At 39.0% G+C, this 19,948-nt stretch overlaps 1 protein-coding gene across 1 annotated transcript in view; it reads right to left on the bottom strand.

The window, feature by feature from the left end:
- Apoltp (Apolipoprotein lipid transfer particle) overlaps positions 1–19,948 on the bottom strand; it is a 2,338,027-nt gene that overhangs the window by 1,856,259 nt on the left and 461,820 nt on the right. Inside the window, exons 7-8 of the mRNA XM_067766285.1 lie at positions 9,673–9,939; positions 8,161–9,617 (exon numbers count right to left, since the gene is read on the bottom strand). Of these exons, the coding sequence (XP_067622386.1) occupies positions 8,161–9,617; positions 9,673–9,939 (1,724 nt within the window). The remainder of the gene's footprint in view (positions 1–8,160; positions 9,618–9,672; positions 9,940–19,948) is intronic.

The raw sequence follows: 19,948 nt of genomic DNA, 5'->3' as shown, positions 1-19,948 counted from the left end.
GGAACACATAATACATAGATACATGAATAGAAAGCGACCTATGATGCCCGATTTGGCTCATATTTGGAACAAATATTGCATACAGTCCGGTAGAAGTGACATCAAAATATTTTGGAGTTGGAGGAGGGACAAGCATACGGGGCGCAGAGTCGAGTAAAGTCTTTGGAAGGATTATGTATTGAAGACTTAGGTTGTAACAAATTGTCAGGAAAGAGTCCTTGTAATAATGAGTCACTAATTGAACTAAATAGAATGAGAAATAATAGGCAATTGAATAAAGATTAAAAACTTCAAAATAAAATAATTAAAAAAATTTTTTAAAGTTAAACGGTTTTATTGAAAACAATACTTACATGAATTAATAAGAATACGAAAAGCTAGAAAATAATTAGGTAGAACCTAGGTACTAGTCATCACACTCCTTATCAATCTATGGCGTTGATCAGACAATTAAATAAAAGCGTTGGGCGCTTCGACGTTCGGGAACATGGTTATTATACGCTTTGGGATTTCCGTGTTCAAAAAACTAAGCTTATCATTAGCAGTAGCATAATACCAACATTGGCTCCAGTCTACTCTTGATAGATCAGAAAACAATTCATTATGATTAATGGAGCGAAAATCTCTAAATGTATATGTCATACTTGGACTACGGCAACCAAAAGGCAAGTCAAGGGTGCAAAACAAAAAGTCATGGTCTGAAAGAAAAGAAATTTGGTAAAATTTAAGAACAGCCCTAGGGTCCGACGTAAGAAAGTGGTCAAGTAAACTCGGATAACTGTTTGTACAATATCTCGTGGGCACAAGCATGTTCACAACATGTAGACCAGCACCAGCAATCTCATCCAACAAGCTAACAGTACGAATATCCCGAACAAGGAGGTTTATATTAAAATCACCACAAACAACGAGGTTGTCATAGTTAACCAAGAACGAGGACATAGTTACAAAAAACGAATCAAGACTGAAATGTTTATTTTGATTGTACACACAAGAGATAAGAGCTCTATTCGAATTTTCATACAGTTCCGAAAACAAATATTCAGTGTTATTCCCCAAGCTTTCTGACTATATGATAGGTCTCATGTGAATATTGTTTTTATAGTAGATTGCCTCCCCCTTTTTTTGATATTCTGTCGTTTCTCATCAACTTATAGTTATTAATACCGAAATGGTCATCTTCCAAATGCATTAAAAACCATGTCTCTGTTACGCATATCACATCAACTCCCGATTACTCAAATACGTATCACGAAAGTAAACGAATTTTGAAAAGTGGACCTACACCAGTAAAAAAAACCATATCATATCAAGTAATGGCATATAAACATATTTCTTTGTCGTAAATGAAATATGTGATTTTTATGTTTTATAAATCATTTATGTATATAAATAAACACTTCCATGTATGAAGGTGTGTGGTTATATAATTTAAATGCATACACATTTCGTATTAACCTTAAAACAGGAGTTTGGCTAACTTTATATACACATTAGGAACTTGAAAGTTTCTAAAAATCCATTCAAAAGGTTATGTTCTGAAAAAAGTAAAACTATTACATGAATTCAATATTTTGTGATTATAAAACTTTTTGAGATATTTTATATATGCATGTATTTAGTACATGTATGTAAGACTGTGTGCTTTCATTTTAACCCTTCGATATATTGTGGCGTCTGGCCAGACGAGAAAGCTTTATTTTCATGAATAACTTTACTGCTACCCACACGATCATGGAAAGCTTTAGTGACTTTTTAAGGTTAGTGGCTGTCTTTATAATAATTCCGAAATAGATATTTTTTTATTTTCATTTTATCTGTTTTCTTGTACCAAAATTGATTATGTCACATTTTAGCGTTGTCGTCTGGCTAGACTGGAGGGTGGAGCCGTGTCTGAAGGGTGGAGCCGTGTGTAGAAGTCCACGAAAGTGGGGAAAGCTTCTGACCGCCATTCACCTGGGAATGGTCAGAGCGATTCTTTTGCATGCGGTTCAAGCTGCTCAATACTGCCGGTCGCTTGCGGCCAAGTATCCTCTGGGTAGCCGCTAAATATCCGTTTAGCGGTGAGCTAATGTGAGAAGGCGATAACCTGGCTAGGCTACTCTGAAATAATCGGTTTAAGAGCTAGCTGGGGAGATCTCATCGGCAGCGTCTTTACACCTCTAGGTGCGGCTGCAATCGGGCCTCTGTCATGGAGCAAACGGCTCGCTATATAAACCTGCAAGTAATATTTTCACCCCCGCGGGATGGGCGCTGGGCTTGGGACCTGCCACGTAAAACCATACTCCACTGAAATATACCAACAAGCCTCGGATAAATAGACTCTCTATTGATGAAAACCATGGCAAAATTTGAAGGACAATTAATTGAGGACATGCACCTGGAACGTCCGCTCCCTGAATGGGATTGGTGCAGATGCCCGGCTGGTTGATGTCCTCGTCCAAGCAAAATCTGAAATCACCGCCATCCACGAAATCCGTTGGAGGAAGCAAGGAAGAAAGAAGATCAAAAATTGTGACATCTATTGGAGTGACCATACGAATAAGCGCAGTTTCGGCGTCGGATTCGTGGTGGGAGAGAGACTTTGTCGCCAAGTTCTGGCGTTCACGCCTGAGAGCGTCTCGTCGCTATCTGAATAAAAGCAAAATGTTTTAATATATCATTCATCTGCGCCCATGCGCCAACAGAGGAGAGAGATGATGAGGTGAAATACACTTTTTAGGAACAATTAGAACGCACATACGAGCGCTGCCCCCGTCCTGATATAAAAGTCGTGCTTGGCGACTTTAACGCCAGGGTGGGCAAAGAAGGTGTTTTTGGCCCTACAGTCAGAAAGTGCAGCCTACACAATGAAACTTCTCCTAACGGGCTGAGGCTGATTGACTTTGCCGGTGCTCGAAACATGGTCAAATCCAGCACGAGGTTCAGGCATAAAAAGATACATGGCTGTGTCCTGATCGAAATACTCGCAATCAGATCGATCACGTTGTGATAGACGGACGGCATGCCTCCAGTGTTTTAGATGTGCGCACGATCGAGGACCTAACATCGACTTGTACCATTATCTCGTTGTAGGCAAAATACGCACCCGCCTCAGCGCGGCTTAAACCAAGGAAAAAAAACACAAGGAAAGCTAGACGTCGAAGAGCTTCAATCATAACAACCCAGCCTGAAGGAATACAGGAGCAGTGGGAGCATATCTCCAATGCACTTCGTACTGCCGCCGAGGAAAGAATTGGTTACCGGCGGCCACGAAAAAACAACTGGTACGATGAAGAATGCCGCAGGGCTGCGCTAAAAGCGAGCGCAACAAGAAGAGAGTGTGAACGCTATCATGGGGTGCTGGTATGGTGGAAAGCACTGGACACGGCGAGCACCTCCAAAATGCTAGTGTCAGTACAACGGACGGCGCTTATCGGTATCAGTGGCGCTATGAGAACAACACCTACCTTGGCACTGAATGTCATGCTGAATATACATCCAGTAGATATTGCGGGAAAGGCAGCCGCGGCCCGGTCGTTGGTCAGGCTTCGTGATATGGGTTATATGCTTTCTGATTTCGGACACTCTAGCCTTCTTACTAGTTTCGACTTTATCCCGGACAGGACGGACTATTGCATGCCGGTGGCCGCTCCCTATACAACCTTCACCCCAGTCATTCCCCCGAGGGAGGAGTGGAGAAGAGGAATTATCTGGGGCATGGGACCGGTTAACTTGTTCACGGATGGGTCGAAGTTGGACGGAAAGGTTGGCGGGGGGGTCTTTTGTCAAGAGCTAAATGTAAGCCGCAAGTTTAAGTTGGCTGATCACTGCAGTGTATTCCAAGCGGAAGTTGCTGCGATTAAGGATGCGGTGGATGAAATGCTATCCAGCGCTACTACGGTTAGGGAATTTAACATCTACTCTGATAGCCAAGCGGCTATAAAGGCCTTGAGCTCAACTACAGTGCGATCGAGGGTGGTCTGGGAGTGCCTGACCTCACTTGCGATTGCATCGAATTATTTTATAATTAAGTTTATCTGGGTCCCGGGCCATAGTGATATTCCGGGTAACTGTCAAGCGGATCTCTTAGCCCGAATCGGTACAACTGAACCGGATGAAGATGGCTGTAGGGATTTCGGGATTCCGCTAGCCACCTGTGGATTGCTCTTCCATAGCTGGGCCTCGAGTCAGCTCAGCACCAGGAATAACGCCCTAAAATTTTACCAAAAAATACGGCGACAGACCTATGGTTTCAAGACCGGGGCAAACTCCTGTAGAAACGAAAACGGCGACCTTGTAACTGATGTCCAGAGAGTGCTTGGATTATGAAGGGAACACTTCTCTGCTCTCCTAAATGGAGGCAGCGATTCACCGCGCAGATATGACGAACCCGATCCCGTAATCGATGATGATGGGATATATATCCCCCCGCCCGATTATGACGAAGTTAGAATAGCAATAACCATATTGAAAAACAACAAGGCCGTAGGCGCTGATGGATTGCCTGCGGAGCTATTCAAGTACGGCGGCGAGGAGTTGATAAGGCGAATGCAGGAGCTTCTTCGCAAAATATGGGCGGACGAGTGCATGCCCTACGATTGGAAACTAAGTGTTCTTTGCCCAGTCCACAAGAAGGGGATACTTCAAAATACACCAACTATCGTGGAATCAGCTTCTAAATATCGCATATAAGGTCCTTTCAAGTGTATTGTGCGAAAGATTGGAGCCCACCGTGAACCGGCTGATTGGATCTTATCAATGCGGCTTCAGACCTGGTAAATCTACCATCGACCAGATTTTCACAATGCGCCAAAACTTGTAAAAAACCCGTGAAAAGAGAATCGACACACATCACTTCTTCGTCGATTTTAAAGCCCCCTTCGACAGCACGAAAAGGAGCTGCCTATATGCTGCTCTGTCTGAATTTGGTTTCCCCGCAAAACGTAAACGGCTGTGCAAAATGACGTTGATCACCACCATCAGCTCAGTCAGAATTGGGAAGGACCTCTCCGAGCCGTTCGAAACTAAACGAGGTTTCAGACAGGGTGACCCCCTATCGTGCGATTTCTTTAATTTGATGCTGGAGAAAATTATACTAGCTGCAGAACTTAACCGCACTGGAACAATGTTCTATAATAGGATGCAATTACTGGCATTTGCTGATGACATTGATATCATCGGCCTAAATATCCGTGCTGTTAGTACTGCTTACTCCAAACTGGAAAAAGAAGCGGTAAAGATGGGTTTGATGGTGAATGAGAACAAAACGAAGTACCTGCTGTCATCGAGCAAAGAGTCAGCGCATACGCGCCTTAGCAACCACGCTACTGTTGGCAGCCATAATTTCGAAATAGTAAAAGACTTCGTTTATTTGGGAACCAGCATCAACACTAGCAACAACATCAGCTCTGAAATCTAGCAAAGAATCACTATTGCAAATAAAATCTACTTTGAACTAGGTAGGCAATGGAAAAGTAAAGTCCTCTGTCGGCGAACGAAAATCATACTCTACAAGTCACCATGACAACAGCAGATGAAGCGGCTTTGGGAGTGTTCGAAACAAAAGTTCTTCGAAAGATTTATGGACCTCTACGCGTTGGCGATGGCGAGTACCGAAGAAGATTTAATGATGAGCTGTACGAGCTATACGCAGGCATCCACATAGTCCAGCGAATTAAAACGCAGCGGCTGCGCTGGCTAGGCCATGTTATGCGAATGAAAGATGATGCTCCGGCCAAGAAGGTGTTTCTATCGGAACCAGAGGAAGCAGAGGTAGAGGGCGGCCCCCACTCCGTTAGAAGGACGAGGTGGAAAACGATTTAAACTCCCTTGGTGTGACCAATTGGCGCCGGTTGGCGAAGCGAAGGAGCGACTGGCGCGCCTTGTTGGACGGCCATAACCGTTTAGACGGTTAAGCGTCAATTAAGTAAGTAAGTAAGTCTGGCTAGAAGAACATAGCCTATACGACCTCATAGTTCGTATTCATTCCAAAATTAATCAATTAAGATTCAAACTTATTTCTGGGTAGTCACAGTGTGCGACGAGTTTCTTCAAAATTTTTGGTAAAAATTCAAATATTTGTGGATTTAGTTTTTTCTTTTATTTTGAACCAAATTAGATTATGTCACTTTTTAGCGTTGTCGTCTGGCTAGACGAACATATTTTTAAGCCTATAAAACCTCATAGATCGAATTCATTTCAAAATTTATCAATAAAAATTCAAAATTATCACAGTGTGCGACGAGTTTTCTTCAAAATTTAAATAAAAATTCAAATATTTGTGGATAAAGTTCAAAGTGTAAAATTTCGTCTGGCCAGACGAAAACACTAACATGTGTTGAATTTATTCACCGCTAATCGGAGGGTTAAGTTAATTTAAATTACAATATACTGGAATGGTTTTCGGAATTCAATTACCGACTTTCGTCGTTTCGTACAATTTGATATCGAAAACTTCCCGAGACCGTTTTGGTGTCCGTATTTCGTTATACCGCATTTCGTTATTTCGCATTAATATTTGGAAAATCTTCTCGAAAATAATTTTTTGGACGTATGAAAATAATTTTTATTTTCAACAGCATTTGTTGACTACTATCAAAAAAAAAATAATCATATTACAACCAGGCAATTCGAGAGTATGATCGCTTTTACTATTCTTACATACAGGATTTTTTAATCGATATTGAATTGCGGAAAGCTAAACCCGTAATTAATCTAAATAAGTATACACCAAAAATATTAATTGAAAAGATATAAATATTTAATAAAACATATAAATGTAAAAAACAAGTAAAGAAGAAAATAATCTCACTAAACAAATTTAAGTAAATCGGGCAAAGTATTTTTATTTTTTATTTTATTTGATCTCGGGAACAACTAAATTGGACATTGTTGTGTTGCCTTTCAAAACGAATTAATGAGTCAATCGTTATATTATCAATAGCATTGATATTCTTAATTATTATTCAATCAAAAATAAGTTATAATGTAATGTGAAAAACAAAGACACCAAAGATGTCAAATTTGATGTTCCCATAGTTTCTGTGAAAATATGGTATTGCTTTTATTTTAAAAAATAGTTACGCAAAATATTTAAAACGGAATATATTTTAATTTATATATATTTATAAATAAATACTGCAGTGCAAAAAAATTTCATTGTTATATTTAAAAGGGTATAATCCGTAAGTATTCCCTGTTCCCGTATAGGCGAATAAAGAGGATCTGTCCTACAGTACCCGCAGGGGTACAAAGAGGACGCGTCGAACAGTACCCGTAAGGGTATAACGGAGGGTAGAAAAAGGATCTGCCTGACAATACCCGTAGGGGTATAAAGAGGGCATGTCGAACAGTACCCAAAGGGGTACAAAGAGGAAGTGTCGAACAGTACAAAAAGGATCTGTCCGACAGTACCCGTAGGGATATAAAGAAGACTAGTCCGACACTACCCGTTCAGGCATAAACAGGTACAATTGGTCTCTCCATAGGACATGATCAGACAAAAGGGATCGCTCCAACCAATATAAAGAGATCGGAACTGGCTGTAGTCGCATATTCCTTTGCGACTCGTCCCGGATTCATCCTAGACTAATCGCATTTTTGCAGGGAACTAAGTCACGAGTGCACCTGAAAAATTGGTCGATCAAAGAGTACTTAACCAAAACTGCCGATTAGCACAACAACACTGCTTAACAAGTGCGCGAGCAACCTGAAGAGTTAGTACGTAAAAAGTGGGTAGTTAAGGTGTGACATTTTGCATAGTTTTTAAGTTCTGTGAAATGTGTAACAAGTGATAGTAATTAAACAAAAGTGAAAACAACATATCTAAGCCAGCAACCAAAGGATCAAACTTTTCTAAACAAAAACTGTGGTTAAAACAAAGAGATAAAATGGTTCTAAGCAATAAAAAGCGATCGAAAATTGCCGCTGATACAAAGAGATCAAAAATTTACTACAGTAAAAAATGTACATTACCCTATTTCACTGATCTAGTTTTGATCTGAAAACAAAATGTTAGCTATGACAACTAAAATCAAGAAAGTTTGGCATAGTGATTCTACCGTTTCAAATCACAGTGATTTGAAGATCGCAGGAGCATTTTTCATAGTTACTATTGTAAATAAAATAACCGATCTTCTTAACACTACTGTCTTACTTTTTTTTTTATAACAAACTTACCCTATAGTTAAATGTTATATTAGCTGATTTGGAAATTTCACTCTGCACTATTATACCTCGTATTAGCATTTGCAGCTTACGTGTTTCGAATGAAAAGTCCACATCGCTCTGCGAAATACCATTTTTCTCATTGATTCGAACAGTTCCTACAACTCCAGTTACCTTAATACCGTTTACGGCCAGAAACATTTTTGGTTTGTATATCCAAATATTCCGGATTTGATGGCGGTCAAGTTCAATGTTTAAGTCCAAGCTACGGTTTCCGTTTGTGTCCAGCAAAATATTTAATATTCGGTGATTATTATTGCCAATATATTGGCCTATAACTGAAGCTTTGTTGTTACCATGTATAAATAAAATAGATGCGTTTAAACTGTCTGGTATAGTACTGATATTTGCAACAATCAAACGTTTAAATGATGAACCGGGGGTGAACAGAAGGACCGTCAGAGTGGTGTTTTTGTGTTCTTGAATCGATGTGTACTCAAAAGTCCAATTTTTAGCAGTTTGGTCGGATTTTGCCAATATTATGCTGAAGCTCAATGGACCACTTAATAGTAGAGCAGGATAAATAACTTCTTTTGAATGATTCACATTTGGTACACTATAGTCCACACAAACTTTAAGGCCAATGGCTGTATCCAGCAACGGCCATGTACATGTGGAATTAGCTCTTCGACTTCCAACTCCATTATGGGGTTTATCTTCATTTCCCGACATTTTCAGAATTTCTGAACGTAAGCTTAGAATTTCACTTTTGTTTTGAGGTAAGCTGAATGAAAATGATATTAATTGCTTACCACGAACTTTTAAAATGCTTTCAACCTCAGAGTTGGAATATAAACTACTTTTTACTTTGATACCTGATTGTATATAGAACAAATCGGACCTCATTCTACCAACCACGTCAATTAAAATAGTGGGCTTTATCATGCCTTTAATATCAAAATTCCAGCCAGGGTAAAAGTTTGCGAACTGTTCGAACTTACCGGATAGACGTAAGTCTAGAACGGATGCGCCAAATATATCAATAGATAACGGCAACCCGACCGATAATGGAACAACGTACGATGCCTCACAGAATACGTTTGACTTCGTGTATACAACTTCCTTTCCAGATAGAATTTTGAAGAAATTTTGCAGTGCATCTATCTTTTTTATAAACTCCAAAATTTCGGGAATTCCATTTAAATTGAAAAAATGCAAATCATTGCCAAAGATTCGTAATGCAAGTTGAAGCTTTGGACTATTGTAGTCGTAGTTCATTTTATAGCCGAAATTTTCGATGATGTTTTGCGAAATTTTTCTATGCTCAGATAAATCTTTCATTTTTGATAAACATTTCTGATTGCATTTGCTATACCCAAACTGAACATTACTCTGCGTATGATTTTGGGAAAGCTTTCGTTTGATCATGTGCAGATAAGAGGAGTCGTCAGTGAAGTTCTTAGTCAAATCTGTAGGCATTACTTTAATATAATATTCTTTGAATGTGACACAATAAAAACTCACCATTATAGCTTGCATCTTTTCCACTTAACCAGTTGCTGAAGAAAGCAAGTACTTTGTTTAGTCCTTTCTTTTTAAAGTAGTTATCTCCATTCTGAAACTGATCGGTATTAAAGAAAGAAGTAAATAGGTGCTCAAATCCAACGGCTCTTGTTGACAATTCAAGAAAATTAATAGAATGCCCGAAAATATTAGTAGTGAGGTTTAGCTTCACCATCCTTGGAATATATGATTCAGTACCAAAAATTAGGTTCGTATCTGTAGTTATACCTTTAAATAGAAATACTGTAAACTAAATATTTTCCAAGACAAACTCGAAAGAAAAAATTTAAGGTAACATTTTCCCGTTTACCTAGTGTTCAAATTCATAACTTTTAAAAATCGTAACGTAAGTTGAAAGGTCCATTCCTAAATAAACTATTTGGAAAGTGGGTCCCCGAGAACTTATCAAAAAATAAGTAAAGGTGTATTATTAATTAGTTCTTATTGTATAAAAAAACTTGTATCTTATATTAGGAGATTCAAAAAAGACCACAAGCTCCCAATTCCTCGTGCTTGTTCATGACCTGGAAGCAAATGCGGATCTGGTCAGAGCACCGGTATATGGCGCAAATAATAGAGCAATAGCTGGATACATTTTTATTATATTTATATCACTATATTTATTTCACTAAAAACTTTATTTTTATTTCACTTATTTTGTAAACTTTATGGACGTGCGCAAAAACAAAGCATATGTGCCCAGAATTGCAAGTTTGACACTTGATATCGTGTATTTGACGAACGTCGTAAAGCTACACGATAAACGGCAACATAAGATTCAGAATACCATCAGCACACGATATCGTCCAAGCAGGTATCATTCGCCAAACAGAATTAGGCTGTTAGTCATAAAATAGGCGGTGCACCACTCATTTTCAAAAATTTTTAGTGCTTTCCAATTTAATGTTATAATTCAATTTAGAAAGTAAAATTCTATTAATACAAAGCTCTTTTTCGCTAAGACATAGCTTATTATTTTCGTCTACGAGCCTTTTAAAAATCTTTTGTATAAAAGTGGGCGTGGTCTTTAACCGATCTCGTCCATATTTTCTAGAAATATTTCCTGCTATAGGGAAAATTTGTATACCCAATTTTACTACGATCCGTTAATTTTTCTTCGAGTTATGGCTTCATAAAAGGGGTGGTGCCACGCCCATTTCTCAAAATTTGAAGTTTTTCCTATTTATTGTTATAAATCCACTTGGGAAATGAAATAGCATTGATACAAAGCTCTTTTTTGCAAATATATAGCTTATTTTATTCGTCCACGGACCTTTTAAGAATCTTTTATATAAAAGTGGGCGTGGTCCTTAACCGATTTCGTTAATTTTTTTCAAAGCATTCCATATAGTAAAGACAAACTCTCTGCCGAATTTTGTTACGATAGGTTTAACGATTTTTGATTTATGATCAATAATATTTGTAAAATTGATTTTATCACAAGTGGGCGGCTCCACGCCCATTTTAAAAATTTTTTTCAAATTTTTATCAAGAGTCTCAATATCAGTCCACACGTCAAATATCAATATTCTAGGTGTATTAGTAAAATTGATGGATATTTGTAAAATTGATTTTATCACAAGTGGGCGGTTCCACGGCCATTTTAAATTTTTTTTTCAAATTTTTATCAAGAGTCTCAATATCAGTCCACACGTCAAATATCAACATTCTAGGTATATTAGTTACTACATAATCTGGTTTTTTGTGTTTTCCAAAATATTATATATATAAAAAGTGGGCGTGGTTATCATCCGATTTCGCTCATTACCAATCTATTCTGGGTCCAGATAAGCTAGTGTACCAAATTTGGTGAAGATATCTCAATATTTACTCAAGTTATCGTGTTAACGGACAGACGGACGGACGGACGGACATGGCTCAATTAAATTTTTTTTCGATACTGATGATTTTTATATATGGAAGTCTATATTTATCTCGATTCCTTTATACTTGTACAACCAACCGTTATCCAATCAAGGTTAATATACTCTGTGTGCAAAGCTGATACTAAGCAGTCACTTGTATCTAATTAACAAATCTTATTTAATATTGTGACGAATATTAGCAACACTAAGGCATACTATCATCTCTAAGCCGATACTAAGCGCACATATGTACATACAAGAAGCGGAGAGATATGCACAAACACATGCATATATCTTTGATACTCACATATGCAAGAGCGTTTAAGATGTAGAGATCGAGAGCTAGCTCCAGCTATTGAATGTCCTGTGATATCTGTGTCGCAAATTGGAAGGAAATCAAGAAGGGAATGTGGATGGCAAAGAGCCTGTACTGACTGTAGATACTAGCGCATCTTATTCCTTGATTCGATTTGATTTGGTCAACAGGAGAGTAAAGCCATTACCTGGAGCAAGGTTGCGTACGGTCACTGGCGAGTATAACCCACTCCGGGGAGAAGTGATCTGTGAAGTCTTAATTGGGAAGGTCATGGTTCTCCACAAATTCGTTGTGGCGGAGATTGTTGATGAAGTCATATTGGGAGTGGACTTCTTAGTTGATCATGACATCAGGATCGATATGCAGAGAAGGGTTATGCGTTATAAGAACCAGGATGTCCCACTCAACTTCAGTTTTGAGAAAGGGTTCAGCAGTAAGCGAGTGCTGGTGGAGCCGATTGGACAAAGACCACCAAAGTCAAAGGCAGTAGATCGGGCAAAGGTTGATGGATCGAATGGGCCAAATAAAGCGAAATCAAAGGTACCTGCGAGAGAAACACTGGCATTGACAAAACCAAATGGACCCACAAAAACGAAGAATTTCCCAGAAAGAAAGCGAGGGTAGTTTCAACCCAGGGCGGACTATTTTTGTGAAACGTGGGAACGATACTAATTATGGAAAGCAAATCCGTCAAGCGCAAGCTCTACGAAGTAGTTTATTGGCCAAGCAACAGAGTGTGAGGGAACGAATCAGGATAATGAGTACTAGGATGAAACACAGGTACGACAAGAACAATAATTTGGAAGGTTTCCGGGAGGGAGATTTGGTACTGCTATACAACCCTCACCAGCGGAAACGTGTTCCATCTAAGTTTTGGTGCAGTTGGGAAGTTCCATACAAAGTTGTGAAGAAGATCCGTGATACCATCTACCGCATACAAACCATTGGGAAACCACGAAATATAAGTGTGGTTCATTTGGAGATGCTAGCAGCGTTTAGATCAGGAAATTTGTCTGATCGGGGCGATCTCTAAGCCGACACTAAGCAGTCTCTTGTATTTACATAAACAAATCAATCATTATGTCTACACATATTTACATACAAGAAGCGGAGAGATATGCACAAACACATGCATATATCTGAGATACTCACAAAAGAATGCAGGTGGAAGTATCACTTACATATACATGCGCATATGGCTATGCGAGAAGCTGTAAACGTGCATCTGTAGTTTATAGCTGGTAAACAAGTTGTAAATTCTAGACGAAGAAATGCCTAGAAGTATGCTAACGACACAGCAGAGAGTATAAAAGGAGCAAAGGCTGAGTAAGCAGTTTGTTTTTGAACACGCTATCAGTTGCGAAGTGAAGTTGATTGTGAAGTACTTTCAAAGCAGTCTAATAAAAACCATTTTGTAATACAGAATATTGCAGTATTTTAATCAACAGTTTAGCGATACGAACGTAAGCAGAAGGTTGCAAATAAATGGAATTTCCCTAAATTCGTTACAATATTATAAATGCGAAAGTTTTGATGTTTGTATGTTTGGATGTCCAGACCTTTGTCTTTGTGACTCAATCACGCAAGAACGGCTCGACGGATTTGGATGAATTTTGGCACACATATAGCAAATAGTCTAGAAGGATCTACCAGCTATATGCTTTTGAAAAGTAGAGAAACCCCGCCCCTAGAACAGTTATAATTTAATTATATTTTTCGTCTTTGTGGCTGAATCACGCCAGAACGGATACACGGATTTTGATGAAATTTGGGACACAGATAGACAGTAGTCTACTGGCTACAAATATTTTGAAAATGGTCGACGACCCCTCGAACAATTACTTTTAATAATACACATTATAACTTTAAGTATACTGACCTTCACCAATATTACAAACTCATTGGGTCAAATAAGTCGATGGCTTACAAAATGAGCAGTGAAACCATCCGCCCGGGACTTTTACGGGATGATTTCTGTATGGTATTCGGGACTCGGCTGGGATTCCATCGGGATCATTTTGGGACTTTTTCTTGGTCATTTTGGGCCCTTCCGATATAATTTCTGGATGGATTTCGGGATCCGCCCGGGATCCCGTCAGGGTCATTTCAGAAATATTTCGGGATCGTTTGGGGACCCTTCCGACATCGTTTTTCGCGTTTCGGCATAACGCCAGGGTCATTTCGAAGCTTTTGCGGGACTATTTCGGGGTAATTTGGGGATCCTTCCTGCACAATTTTTGTAAGATTTTCGGGGTGCGTCCGGGATCCCATCAGGGTCATTTCTGTACTTTTTCGGGATCATTTTGGGACCCTTCCGGTATAATATCTGCATGATTTTCGGGATCCGTTCGGGTTTCCGTCGGAGTTAATTCGGGAATATTCCGGCATCTTTTGGGTATCCTTCTGGGACCATTTCTGGATGGTTTTCGGGATCCCGTCAGGGTCATTTCGGGACTATTTCTGGATCATTTGGGGACCCTTCCGGTATTATTTCTGAATGAATTTCGGGATTCCGTCGGGCACATTTCGGGACTATTTCGGGATCATTTTGGGACCCTTCCGGCATCATTTCTGGATGATTTTCGGCGTCGGGACTTTTACGGAATAATTTCTGAATGGATCTCGGGATCCGTCCGGGATCCTGTCAGGGTAATTTCGGGATCAGTTGGGTACCCTTTCGGTATCATTTCTGGATGATGTTCGGGATCCCGTCAGGGCAATTTCGGGACTTTTTCGGGACTATTTCGGAATCATTTGGGGACTCTTCCGGCATCATTTCTGGATGATTTTTGGGATCCCGTCGGTGTCAGGGTCATTTCGGAGTTTTGCGGTTCTATTTCGGGGTCACTTGGGCATCCTTCCGGCATCATTTTGTACGATTTTCGGGGTGCGTCCGGGATCCCGTCAGGGTCATTTCTTTACTTTTTCGGGGTCATTTTGGGGCCCTTCCGGTATCATTTCTTGATGATTTTCGGAATCCGTTCTTGATATCGCCTGGGTGATTTTGGGACTTTTTCGGGATAATTTCTGAATGGATTTCGGGTTCCTTCCGGGAACCTGTCAGGGTCATTTCGGGACTATTTCGGGATCAATTGGGGACCCTTTCGGTATCATTTCTGGATGATTTTCGGGATCACGTCAGGGCAATTTCGGGACTTTTTCAGAACTATTTCGGGATCATTAGGGAATCCTTCCGGGATCACTTCTGGATGGTTTTCGGGACCCTTCCGGCATCATTTTTGTATGATTTTCGGGGTGCGTCCGGGATCCCGTCAGGGTCGTTTCTGTATTTTTTCGAAATCATTTTGGGACCCTTCCGGTATAATATCTGCATGATTTTCGGGATCCGTTCGGGATACCATCAGGGTCATTTCGGGACTTTTTGGGTATCATTTGGGGACCCTTCCGGCATCATTCTTGGATGATTTTCGGGATCCGTTCTGGATATCACCAGGGTAATTTCGGGACTTTTTCAGAATAATTTCTGAATGGATTTCGGGATCCGTCCGGGATCCTGTCAGGGTCATTTCGGTACTATTTCAGGATCAACTGGGGACCTTTCGGTATCATTTCTGGATGATGTTTGGGATCCATCCGTGATCCCGTCAGAGTAATTTCGGGATTTTTTCTGGACTATTTCGGAATCCCGTCATGCTCATTTCGGTTTTTTCGGAACCCTTGCGAGATCATTTGGTGCCTCTTGAGGGATCATTTCGGGATCGTTTTTGGGAGTCTTTTCGGGATATTTTCGGGACTATTTCGGGAACATTATGGGACCCTTCTGGGATAATTTCTGGATGGTTTTTGGGGTCCGTCCGGGATACATTTTTAAACACATAACTAGGCTAACGTGAAAAGCCGATATATTTTATTTTCTCCTTGCGGACGGAGCCTCACTTAAAGGCTAGTTGGTCGTAAATCAATAGCCGTTCAAACTATCATCACTAAACTAGAGCTCGTCAACATGATTATTCTCATAATAGGTAAGGTACGTCGGAAAAATTATCGCGCTCATTTACATATACATAAAAGCAATTTTTAAAAGAACCATAGAAACATAATAGCCGGAATATTACTTATTTACTACAATAAATATTTACTACGTACTAGCCTTTAAAAGCGGCCCCGTCCGCAAGGAGGTAATAAAATATATGGGCTATTCAAAATAGCCTGCTTATGAAGTTATCTGTTTAAAAAAAAATTGTCCAGAATGGTCCGCAAGTGATCCCCAAATAGTCCCGAAAATGTCCCGAAATGGCTCCAACGGGATCTCGAACCGATCCCGAAAACCATCCAGAAATGATCCCGGAAGGGTCCCCAAATGATCCTGAAATAGTCCAGAAAGTCACGAAATGAAACCAACGGGATCCCGAAAATCATCCAGTAATGGTCCCGGAATAGTCCCGAAATTATCCCGACGCGATCGTGGACGCATCCAGGAAATTATCCAGAAATAATTCTAGAAGGGCCCCCAAATGACCCTGACGAGATCCCGAAAAACATCTAGAAGTGATCCCATAAGGGTCCCGAAGTGACCCTGACTTAGTCCAGAAAAAGTCCCGAAATTACCCTGACGGGATCCCGGATGTATCCCGAAAATTATCCAGAAATGATCCCAGATTAAATGTACTTATGTGAAATTTATACAAATAAAAAAAACTACGTAAATTTAAAAATATATGTATCGGGCTTTTATATTTCCCACATGTATCTATTAATGTCATAGGTATGAACAGGAAACTCTGTTGATGTAAAAGTTTACGCTATTAATATAGAAAAAAACAGAAATATCTGTTATTTCAATAGTTTTCACTGTCAATGTCATTTCGACAATAAACACTGTTAATTTAACAATTTACGCTGGTTATTTCGAATGAACAGAAATCCCTTTCATATTAACAGTTTTGATCGGTATTCTTAGAGCGACAGTAACAATTGTTAGTTTAACAAAACTATGGGTAAAGTATAATGAAACAACTTTTTTTGTTTATTTGAATACTAAAACGGTCAATTACGAATCAACAATTTGTGCGCAGGTGATTCAACGTCTTGTTGCGATGGATAAAAATTTACAGAAATTTCGGTTGAATTGACCCGTATTTCGGTTGATTTTACCAGTCTTTTTCTTTCAGTGTATTAATAACATAACAACAGTATCATCCGTATTTTTCACTTGTATTTTTCATCCAGTATTAGGGGTAAGCCAATAATGCATTAATAGTTGAGCAGTGAGTGGAAATACAGCAAACTGGTCTAACTTACTTTAAAGTTTTTAATAAAATTTTGAATTGGACCTAAGACGATATACTTTTTGATTGCATTTTCGTAAATTTTCTAAAACCTTTTCAAATGTAACTACACCGTTTTGGTATGGAGCTCCTTAAACAAAAATATAAAAAATATGTAATATCAAATGAAATTGAAATAGAATTATGGTGAAATTACTTGAAATTGAATTGAAAATTTGCTTTTTCCACACCATCCGGGAGATACGCCGTTGCGCGCTACCGAAGTAAGTTTTGGGTGCTCCGTTCCATAGTAGGCCTATATCACCCATATAAACTACATATACATATATCGCCCATTGACTTCAATAGTTCCATAATGCAAAAAGCACGAATTTTTAGTTAAAAACGAAAAAATTTTCTAAGGGAATTAGCGTATTTCACACCACCCGTTAGGTCATAGTACAGGTTTACAATTATGATATGTATGAGAAGGAAGCAATTCCCGTCTCATTCTAACACACTGCCGTTTGACATTTCGGTCAGTGTCAAACTATTGTGGAACTCGGTGGAACCTGCGTGGAGCATGCGATTGACACTGAACGAAGTGTGAAAATTACCGTGGAAACCGACGCAAGGAAACAAAAAAAGGACCGGAATATCAGATATGGCTTGCTGTGATGGTAAAATTTTTTGAACGAATTTAGTATGAAAATGTAGTGCACCTATATGGGTCCTACAGAAAATTATACAAAAGTCTTGAATTTAGGTATCTGAGGACGCGTAGTTATTCCAGTATTAAGAATACAAATATGGGTGCTAGGTTTTTCTAACCGTTCAAAAGTTCTCCGCGAAAAACAGTTTGAAACCGTGGTCGACTGCAATAACCCGTCCAAAAATGTGGAAAGAGAAATGAAAAGACGTGTTTTGTCCTGCTATCAATAGTCCAAAGGCGAAAAGGTAATCGAATTATTGGAAGCGAGATAAAAACGCGTTTATTAACACCTCTCCCGACGGTTGTGGTCCTATTTTAGCAATCGTCCCCGGTAATAAAGTATCACAATTTGTTAATTAAAATTGTCCAAAACATGGATTGTAAAGGGAGATGTAATTAAGTGCTCACTTGAAAGTAAATAAATATATTTTTTTGTAATTTTACAATAAAAATTTTACGCAGTTTTAGTTAGCAGCTACTACACTTTTCTTGGACCTAAGAAATACAACAGTGCCAAATAGCATCCACAAAAAACAAAACGAACAAGAACAAGCATTTTATCAGGTGACCGTGGCTGGGTGTGTGCGTGCTGCTACATATCCTACTTGTAGACCTTTACAATGCGTTAGGTATGCAACTGACGCTGTACCGAGTTTAATTATACCCAGTTGAGCAAAGCTCACAGAGTATATTAACTTTGATTGGATAACGGTTGGTTGTACAGGTATAAAGGAATCGAGATAGATATAGACTTCCATATATCAAAATCATCAGCATCGAAACAAAATTTGATTGAGCCATGTCTGTCCGTCCGTCTGTACGTTAACACGATAACTTGAGCAAATTTTGAGGTATGCAGGTTCCTGGGCACTCATCTCAGATCACTATTTAAAATGAACGATATCGGACTATAACCACGCCCACTTTTTCGATATCGAAAATTTCGAAAAACCGAAAAAGTGCGATAATTCATTACCAAAGACGGATAAGTCGATGAAACTTAGTAGGTGAGTTGAACTTACGACGCAGAATAGAAAATTAGTAAAATTGTGGACAATGGGCGTGGCAACGCCCACTTTTAAAAGAAGATAATTTAAAAGTTTTGCAAGCTGTAATTTGGCAGTCGTGTAAGATATCATGATGAAATTTGGAAGGAACGTTACTCATATTACTAAATGTATGCTTAATAAAAATTAGCAAAATCAGAGCACGACCACGCCCACTTAAAAAAAAATGTTAAAGTCAAATTTTAACAAAAAATTTAATATCTTTACAGTATATAAGTAAATTATGTCAACATTCTACCCTAGTAATGATATGGTGCAAAAAAATACAAAAATAAAAGAAAATTTCAAAATGGGAGTGGCTCCGCCCTTTTACATTTAATTTGTCTAGGATACTTTTAATGCCATAAGTCGAACAAAAATTTACCAATCCTTGTCAAATTTTGTAGGAGCATAGACCTTATGACGGTAACTGTTTTCTGTGAAAATTGGCGAAATCGGTTGAAGCCACGCCCAGTTTTTATACACAGTCGACCGTCTGTCCTTCCGCTCTGCCGTTAACACGATAACTTGAGCACAAATCCATATATCTTTACTAAACTCAGTTCACGTACTTATCTGAATCCACTTTGTATTGGTATAAAAAATGGCCAAAGTCCGAACATGACCACGCCCACTTTTTCGATATCGAAAATAACGAAAAATGAAAAAAATGCCATAATTCTATACCAAATACGAAAAAAGGTATTGGTTTATTGACGCAAAATATAACTTTAGAAAAAAACTTTGTAAAATGGGTGTGACACCTACCATATTAAGTAGAAGAAAATGAAAAAGTTCTGCAGGGCGAAACCAAAAGCCCTTCGAATCTTGGCAGGAATACTGTTCGTGGTATTACATATATAAATAAATTAACGGTACCCGATAGATGATGTTCTGGGTCACCCTGGTCCAGGTTTTTGTTGATATCCCGAAAACGCCTTCAAATATACAACTACCCCCACTCCCTTTTAAAAAACTCATTAATATCTTTAATTTGATACCCATATCATACAAACACATTATAGAGTCACCCCTGGTCCACCTTTATGGCGATATCTCGAAAACGCGTC

This window comes from Eurosta solidaginis, chromosome 2 (assembly GCF_040869045.1).
Source record: "Eurosta solidaginis isolate ZX-2024a chromosome 2, ASM4086904v1, whole genome shotgun sequence".
Lineage (NCBI taxonomy): Eukaryota > Metazoa > Arthropoda > Insecta > Diptera > Tephritidae > Eurosta > Eurosta solidaginis.
Note: the sequence above shows the minus strand (reverse complement) of the source record. Positions and strands in the feature narration are given on the sequence as shown.